We start from the raw sequence: 9,311 nt of genomic DNA on the forward strand, positions 1-9,311 counted from the left end.
ACAGAGCGACTGCTACCGGTCAGAGAAAATATGGAGCACCTGGAACACAGGAACACAGCTGTGAGTTACTGAAGGGGGGCTACGGGTTCAGTAGGCTCCATACCAACCAATTCATACAAATGTGTCGTCCAAACATGTCTGAAGGCAAAACTGTATCCTTTCTCACCTCCACACCTGGCCTGGTAAACTGCTGTATGAAGTGGACATGTGTGCTGAATTGTTGGTTGTGGAAAGTTACAAAAAAAAATGTCAGATGCAGATCAGAGCCTCTCCTCTGACTGACTGACTGTTTTCTGAGTTATCAAATAAAAATATAGCAGATTTCAGGTAAACACTTAGAGAAACCATATTGTGCAACGTTGGACGGTGGGTGGGGCTTGGGGCATGGTTGAGAGCAGTGACTGCTACCTTGTGACATCACAAAGTTACAGAAGTCCTGACGGCTCATTTTAAGGCTCAGTTTCTGAATACAGGCTGTGAGCATTTCTCTGTGGACTAAGCGCTTTGATACTTTCACAGTATCAATATAGAATCTAGACCTGCTTTATAATAAAAAAAGACATGGAAATCTCACGTTATGGGTCTGAACTGCAATTATTAATTGTTATGCATTTAAAGAAGAATATTTTTTCAGAATCAGTGCATTAGCCTTTTGGAAATAACAAAATAAAAAACGACAAAATAAACACAGTTAACAATTACAATAAATGTGCATTTGACATCAGTGATCATTTGTCAGCCAAATTAAAACACTGGTGTCAGTGGTGGCGGTGTGAAAAGGAGGATGTGATCCTGACATGAGGAGGGTGTCTGTGTCTGTCTAAACCATCCTGGTCTCACTACTGAGACAAATCAAAGCTCAACCAACAGCTGAACCAGTTTCTGAGGTTTAACCCCTTTAATTCAAACTTTGTGGGAGAGTTGTGTGTGTGTTTCACCTGCACAGCTGACAATCGCTGTCCGCATCCTGCTGCCCCCCCGGAGCGACCCTCCTCTTCTTTATGAACCTTCTTTTGAAAGAAGCCGAGGACCGGGTCCCAGATGCGAAACACTCTTTTTTCATCAAGTCCAGCGATGACATGAGACTCGTGCTGCAGTTAGTGGATTACCTCAGACGGTGGCCCCACAGGACAGAGTCACTGCAGCGGCAGGACCGCACTGAACAGATGTCCCGTTTGTGGAAGTAACAAGTCAGCGGCAACGTCCTCTCAACTTCCGGTTAGAAACTTCAAAATAAAACTTTTTTAGTGTCGATTAATTATAATAGGCCAGGAAATCGGCCAATTTGGTGCCTGAAAACACTGATAACACAAATCAGTAACTTTTTATAACTGACTTTCACTTCAACACTGTACACTGTATGGAATAAATCAAATGCAGTTTAAAACCACTGAACAGCATGACATTTGACTCACCTGTAAAGACAGGGCTCCCCAAAATATTTTATACAGTTTTTATTTGGATAAGCAACGTCTATCCTAAAAAGGGCGCATGGTTGGGGGGTGGGGGGCTAACTTGCCTCCAGTGGGACATGCGCCCAGCCAGCAAGCTGGCTGCTGGGACTGAATAAATATATGTTTTTCTTCATGGAAAAATGTAAGAGAGAAAGATATGCATTCGATATTTTGAAATCTTCGGTTTATGATCAGAAATATTAAAACTCTTTTTGTTTTATATTTTTCTTTGAGTGAAGGACATTTTCAGGGATAGGTGATTGGAGCTGAGAGAGTGAAAGAAGAAGAAGAGGGGAAAATGAGAACAGAGTGATCAGGAATAGATCAAATAAAATACTGTTCGATAATATTACAGTACATGTGCATATTGTTTATCCTATGATGCTATTCCTTAAAGAATTTTTTTCGCTCTTGCCACTTTCAACCTGAATGTATGTTAATTTGCGAAATATTCCCCCGAACCACAGATCGTTCAAGTAACATTCCGCCAACCGTATAATTTACCGGAAATAAACGTTCTGGGAATGTTAAGAAAATTATGAACTGAAAATTGTTTGCCCGTGCCCTCAGTTTGGACTTTGTATTTCGCTCCAAAAAACTTCGTCTCCTTATCCCGGGGTACCCAGACATGGAAGTGTGTCCTGTTGTGACTGCTGCGATGTCATCATCTACTATAACTGCTGCTGTTGCTACTAGCCTGGTACAAATGCACTAGTGTAAAGTTAACCAACAGAACTAAGACACTGGCCTTCAGAATAAATACGTGACTTGACGAGAAGGAGCTGGCTGCATGGGTCAGTTTAAGAAGGAAATAAAATTCTCTACACTTCATCTACAGCGAATGGAATTAAAGTGAGAGTTAATTTCTGACATCGAAACAGTAGATTAATTAAAAAGAAGAAAAGCAAAATCTTATTTTCAGCCTTTTCCAAGCTTTCAATCGGATCTCACGGTCGTCATGACAACTGAGCAAATTCCATGCACTATAAGAGCTGCAGTTTAACGCTCCGGAAAAAGTCAAGCAATGGTCTAGCAATGAGTCCGAGGTTAAGAATAACCTGTAATGCTTAACAACCCCAAACTGAAACGTCAACAATATTAACTGTTTCACTATAAAATGCTTTTGCAAACACGTTGCAACAAAGAAACAAACAGTTATAAAGGCTTTAATTTTGAAGGTTCTTTCCGGAAGTACTTCGCATAAATGTCTCTAGCTTGGGCATCAAGTACACACGAACACACACACACACGCACGCAAGCACACACACGCACACGCACACACTAAGGGGACTGTAGGTTATGTAGTTCGAATAAGGAGAAAGCCGAAACATAGTGAGGATATGAATCAGTCTCTAACTTTGCGTGTCCTCGTGTAACGGGGTGGGCCCGCGCCTCGTTTAGCTGCTTAAATATTTGTCTGTGTTACAAGTGGCGGACTGGCTCCTTGCCGTTTTGGCGGAGGGAGTGGAAGCAAATGAAAGCGTTGTTTGGAGCCGTTGAACAAAGAGCTTTTCTTCCCTCTACCATTGTTACCGAGCGGAGCGCCTGTTTTCTAACTGATTCAGAGGTGGTTTCACACTGTAAAAGTAAGCTAACTGCTCTGAAGTTGATCTGTTTTTAAAAAAAGGGGTCGTGAAAACGTTGGTTTTAATGCTGTGTAGTTTAATTCATTCACACAAGCAACTAACAATTCCCTTTAACCACTGGCTAGATTTGATACAAGGCTAACTGTAACTTTACGCAACGTTGATATTGGCAGATGACTATGGTACTGAATGGTGTTGGTGTCCATAACTTCCACTTAAATGTTATTTCAGTTTAATCGGAAACAGGAAAACTGGGAAATTTTATCTAGTTATTAGCGAGTCAGGATTGAACTGGTTTATTAACGCCGTGTAAGTTAGCTAGCTTGTTATAAGTCTGTAAAGCAAGTCAGCTAGTTTGCTAAAAGTCACTACTGCGTGTAGCAAACATTGATTCAACCGTTTCTGCTTCAATAATCATAGCTCAATATGAAGCTGATGGGTCTCCATAACAACAACGTTCGCTCCACTCCACGTTAGCCTCACGCGCTGCTTGTGTGTGTGTAGTGATTGTCATTCTGAATGTGTTGCTTATTGCAACAAAAATACATCACGACATACGAGGGAAAACGGGTTGTGACACATTGGGACCTACTCTTTACATAGGCACTCATTAAAACTCCTTGTCGAACTGACTCTATCTGTATGCAACTCATTGCTAGAAGATTGTCGAAGAAATAAAGTTTAGGAATGACAAAAGTGGACATTTAATCAGTAAAGGGCTGCTTTAATGGATGCCAAATCCAACAGTGAAACCTAAGAAATAAAAATAAAAATTTTCATATGACAAACAAAATGATAGTAACACTGTGCATGTGTACTTTTGCCAAAACACTGAGCAACATTAAGGTGCCATATTTGAATCATTTGACATTGATCAGCAGTTATTAGGGGGCAGGTCCCAGCTCCAGACTTGATGAGTTTGCCATGCTGCTTGTGTTGACAGGTGAGGGGCGGCCTGTGCTCCAGTCATGACCTCTGGGAATGGGAACACTAACAGCAGCCAACACAATGGAGAGAGCAAACCAGCCCAGGCCCTAGTCAAGACCCATATCCTCACCCATCTGATAGAAGGCTTTGTCATTCAGGAAGGTGCTGAGCCTTTTCCTGTGAGTACCACTGTCACACACACACACACACACACACACACACACACACACACACACACACACACAGAATAAAGTCATTGTATGATAGTCAGTAGTCAAAGATCTGGGACTTGACTGTCCAACTCAAAAACAGACGTATTTATTTTACTTATTAACTAACAGAGTGTACCTGTGGATCTTCATATTTACTGTTGTTCAACTCTGATGTAATTGATCTGCAGTATCCCTAAACATTAACTGGCATCATGGGTTGAAAGGACAGAAATAATCTCTGCACTCCTGTTTGATGTTTCGTCTCTGAGCAATTACAAGTCTAACACTGTATATCCACTAGCATCAGCCTGCAGCTCGAAGCGTTGATCACAGAGTGATCTTCAGACCTTCAGACAAGGTTATGTTAGAACTATCCTCCATCTTCCAGTACTTTACATCATATAACATCAAGAGCTCCGACCAGATTCTGGAGCTTCTTGCCAATTCTGCTCTCTGACCTTACCAGGGAGTTTCCTTCTTGGGATAGTGGACATTTCCACCCATGACTTTTGTGATTTGTGCAGTTTAAGACATGAAACAAATTTTCATGTTAACCTACTCTTAAGCTCTCAGTCTTTTTGGTTTGTTCTCTCCCTTCATGTTGCTTGGAAACCTGTCAATAGTTTTTTTTGTATCCGAATAGTTTCAGAAACTATCAAACTAAAGGAACAAAACTTGAGATCTAAATAAGGAATTTAGGCTTTGTGCACACTGATAGGTTTTCATTTTAAAACAAAAACGGTCTCCGCACTCATTTAAACAGGAAGCAGATTCTCCACTCTACAGTTGGTTAGTTGCAGAAAATACTACGAACAGTAAAGACATTTGTGGCATTAAAATTCAGAATTTAATTGCACAACAGCTGCTAGCAAAGACAACAAGGTCAGTAACACTTGTAATTCGTCATCTATGTTGCAATCACCACTGGTAGTCATAACCAGTAAGACCCAATCAGGAGGCAGTCGTGTGTGTCTGCATCATTGTTTCCAAAAGTCTCCATTGCAGGGGCTCAAAAACTCCAGAGTAATGTGGACGCTAGGTGTGAACGTAGCAAAAGAAATGTGTGTTAACACTGAAATGTTGTAGTGTGGATGGAGCCTTAATGTCCCTGTGACACGTTGTTGTCTGTGTTTCCACCTAATGTGAAGAACCATGAAGATCAGGCAAACTGTTTTCCGTCCATTTTCCACATTCGACTGTTCAGTTCAAGCAAGGAGCCGGAGCATACTGGTACACTGTGTTGTAATATCTGCTGTAGTAATGTCTGTATTTTCTGTCTGCAGGTAGAACGTCCATCTTTCTCAATCGAGAGCCTTAGGAGACACACAGTAGACTCAAAGATGGACGGCCTCTCACCAAAGGGTATAGTTCTCAGACCAGTAGCACAGCTTCATGGTTTCTTTCTCAGATTATGGTGCACATGGGGGATCCCAACACGTTCCAAGGCCAGAGAGAATATATCATTCCTGCAGTGTGTTCTGGGTCAAATGACAAATTAAATGTTACTGCTTTTGGTCTTTTAACAATGAGAATCTTTCTTTCTGTCTTTTTGCCCACAGTTTCTCAAACTACGCCTACATTAAAATTTCTTCACTCTGAAACGTCTTGGTCATGATCCAGATAACAGGGTTGGGCAGTAGTACAGTATCCTGGGGTGTTTGAAAATAGCAACGTTGTTTGTTTCATTACCGTCATGAAGAAATTCTGCTGCACAGTGTGTGCATATACAGGCTATAATAAACACATGAAAGGTCCCATATTTTACACTTTTCCTGTGTTTTATTTGAAGTTTTGATCCATAAGAATATATATCACAACCATCCCAATGTAGTTCTACATCTCTTCTCTCAGGCTTCTCTCAGGACAGTTTAGATTGTGGGGGACCACCGTCGAGGTAATTAATGGGAAACACTGAATGAACACAATAACATGTTAAAAACATCAATGTAATGAAAGCTGGAACATCCCAGTTGAAGTGCACTGCAACCATCCTGTGGACGGAAACATTATAGCAGCGATTGGCGGATTTTTAATCAGCTGGTAATACAAATGTAGGGAATTTGGTTTAACGTTATCAAAGGTTTAAGTGTGTCATAAACTGGATACTGGTCTTGGATACAGCCCAAACCCACCACAGAACTGCACTTGTTGCTCAGACGACGGAACCAGATTCATTTTAAGCAGCTTCGATGAAACAGAAAACCCAGACTGTCATGTCTGACTGTCAGTATAATCATTATATTAATTAGAATTATAATCTGGATATCTTGCACAACATATGTTTTCTGTGGATATTGTTGGTGACCTTCACTGTGTCCAGCTGACTGTGTGTTGACTGTGTCCCCTCAGAGTTAAAGGCCCAGCAGGAGCCCATGCTGACCTGTGAGCTGTGTGGCAGGGTGGATTTTGCCTACATCTTCAAAAGGTCTAAGAGGTTCTGTTCTACAGTGTGTGCCAAACGGTAAGGAAAGGCTTCATTAGATTAATTTCCACATTTCACCCTATGGTGGTAATTAGGGCTGTTCCTGGTTCAAAACTATTCAGCTGATCAACTTCTATTATCAATATATTATGAATAAAAGTATGACCACCATCTAATTATTTACAATAATCCAATTATTAATGTTATAAATGTACTAATTCATTGTCAACAACACACCTACATGTATAAAAAACAAAAACAAGAAAACATTTTACACACAAACTAAAATTTTATTGAGCATGAAAATAATGAACATATAAGACATTATCTGTAAGTCTGGATTATTAGCCTGCTCACTACAGAAGTGCACCAAAGTAGACTAAACACAAATGACTCAGTAAACCTCCTTGGTGCGGGTCTCCATTTTCTATTTAGTCAATTTAGATGACAATTAATCAGAACAGGCTCGTGGGATCATTTCAGTATCGGTATTGAGATATTTAGATAGGTATTGCACGAACACTGGCTCCTACACATGTTTCTTCCACATCTGGATAACACAATTTTCACATTCTATGACTTTTCCAGGTTTTTCATGACTGTGCAGACCTGGCCCTTCTGATATAATATAAGAATATGAAAAAATAAATACTAGATCGATAGATAGATAAAACTAGATCTGAATGCAGGCATTAACAGCGCCCAAGCCCCTGTGCAATTCGCCCCAATCATGGCTATGCAAGTCTCAGTTTGAGCGCAGCACAGACAAGCGTTACCCTTTCTAAAGGGGTCCTCCAGAAAGCGTGGTTAACCTAGCCTGGAATTAACTCTGGACTTGGGGTTGAGTGAACCTGTTGCTACCAGACAGAGACCTTTCAGAGGCACAAACCCGTGCAATAATGTGTAAACATGGAGATCGCACTGTTCTGGAGCTGGATGTGAAAATAAACAATAATAAGATTCATTCATCAAGCCAATCTCTTTTAGCTTCACCTCACTCAGTTGACTTGATTTACAGCTACAACGTGGGATGCACCAAGAGAATGGGTCTCTTCCCAAACCGCAAAACCACCCTGGAGAACATGAAGAAACAGAGAGCACTGAACGGAAACCTCAAAAACTCCAGTTTAGAGTCTAAAAAGAAGGTGAGACAATTCATTTATACTGGTTATTTGTGCAAGAATTCCTTATCTTCCTTATCTAGTGAAGAATAACTGGCTTCTTTATGTAACAGACAAACCTGCAGCCTTTTGAAATCAAGTCAATATGTATCTAGTGTGTATTCTCTATCTGACTTATAGCTTTTGCATCATGTCAGAGGCAGATATTGTTAATATCAAGTGTTGTATTTTAACCTCTCTTTGCAGAAGCCTGCTGCTGCTGCTCTGTCCACTGGTCACTCTGTCCACCCTGCACAGGGAGAGTCCAGCCAATGTTCAGACTTGTCCGGCTACAAAAACCCCCCTTCCCCCCTGTCAGCCACCCAGCGGGTCCCTGCGGTGCAAGGCTCTGAGCTGCCCCTGCTGCCCCACAGCTTCCTGCCCAGTGACCCGGGCCAGTGGAACATAGAGGACGTCTACGAGTTCATCTCCTCTCTGCCAGGTGGCCGCCAGCTCAGTCACAGTGTTGTTTGTCCACGTGTTGTGTATATTTTTACTGGCACCTGAGCCTTTCATAGTGACGGTGAAGAGGTGACAGGGAATGGAGGGATGCAACAAAGATCCCTGACTGGACTCAAAGCTGCTGTTACATGATCAGTGTCTGTAAATACCCAGATGACCTGCTGCCCCAGAGTTTCTTACTATAACAAATATGAACTGTTTTGTTTCACATGAGAGATTTCTGGTTCAGTGTTTTTCTCTGCGCTCTTCCCCTTGGTTTGAAGTGGGTGGGATTCACATGGGAAATGGTGATGTCACGTAGTACCACACACCAATCAGGATTCAGCAAAGTTTGAATCAAAATCTTTACAGTGACCATTCACAGTCCAGACATATGCTAGGTTTTGACCTGGAAAGAAAATTCTGTTGAAAAATAATTGTAATTAGCCATGATGGTGATTATCTTGAGGTTTCTCTGCAGAGCTGAATGTTGTCGTGTTGTGACTGCAGGTTGTCTGGAGATCGCTGAGGAGTTCCGCTCTCAGGAGATCGATGGACAGGCCCTGCTGCTGCTGAAGGAGGACCACCTGATGGGAACCATGAACATCAAACTGGGCCCTGCACTCAAGATCTTTGCCCAGATTAGCATGCTCAAAGACTCATAGCCCATCTTAGTCCTCACTCTCACACACACACACACACGCGCGCGCGCACACACACACACACTCACATACACACACACTGCTCTCAAAGGCAGCTCTGGACAAACAGGATGTGCTCAGGATCCCACATGCCGACTGACTCTGAGTTTAGTTCTGGTCCAGTACTTGACACTGGACCAGAGTTGTTTGATGGGTGTTTTTCCTGCTGAACACAAGGACATCAGCCCGGACTGTTTGACTCCCCTGATACTCTGATAACTTCACCCCAGCACCACCTCAACAAAACTTCACCCCATAGTTTGACAGGAGTGGTGTGTTAGGTAGTCTATGATGGAAAAGTGTTTCACTGACAACATGCTTTTGTTTTCATCATGTATAAATGTTCCTTTGGTTCCTGCAGGTTCCCGGTTAGCAGAAGTGTGACTGTTGTCTCTGTGAACTCTGGAC

General features: G+C 41.9%; 1 protein-coding gene across 1 annotated transcript; it reads left to right on the top strand.

The window, feature by feature from the left end:
- Positions 1 to 2,810: 2,810 nt before the first annotated feature.
- On the top strand, positions 2,811 to 8,984 carry LOC111233776 (polyhomeotic-like protein 2). The gene is made up of 7 exons (XM_022761668.1): positions 2,811 to 3,040; positions 3,984 to 4,146; positions 5,463 to 5,541; positions 6,529 to 6,640; positions 7,620 to 7,746; positions 7,954 to 8,203; positions 8,713 to 8,984. The coding sequence occupies exons 2-7, from the start codon at positions 4,009 to 4,011 to the stop codon at positions 8,865 to 8,867; spliced, it is 861 nt and encodes a 286-aa protein (XP_022617389.1). The 5' UTR covers positions 2,811 to 3,040; positions 3,984 to 4,008; the 3' UTR covers positions 8,868 to 8,984.
- Positions 8,985 to 9,311: the final 327 nt, after the last annotated feature.

The sequence above is a fragment of the Seriola dumerili genome, unplaced genomic scaffold (assembly GCF_002260705.1).
Source record: "Seriola dumerili isolate Sdu_G_001 unplaced genomic scaffold, Sdu_1.0 BDQW01000425.1, whole genome shotgun sequence".
Taxonomy (NCBI): domain Eukaryota; kingdom Metazoa; phylum Chordata; class Actinopteri; order Carangiformes; family Carangidae; genus Seriola; species Seriola dumerili.

Excerpts from the sequence above, each read along its gene's own strand:
- LOC111233776 (XM_022761668.1), top strand. The coding sequence starts at position 4,009 with ATGACCTCTGGGAATGGGAACACTAACAGCAGCCAACACAATGGAGAG. Across the intron at positions 6,641-7,619 it reads TCTACAGTGTGTGCCAAACG|CTACAACGTGGGATGCACCA; the intron begins GTAAGGAAAGGC and ends CTTGATTTACAG. Across the intron at positions 7,747-7,953 it reads GTTTAGAGTCTAAAAAGAAG|AACCTCTCTTTGCAGAAGCC; the intron begins GTGAGACAATTC and ends GTGTTGTATTTT.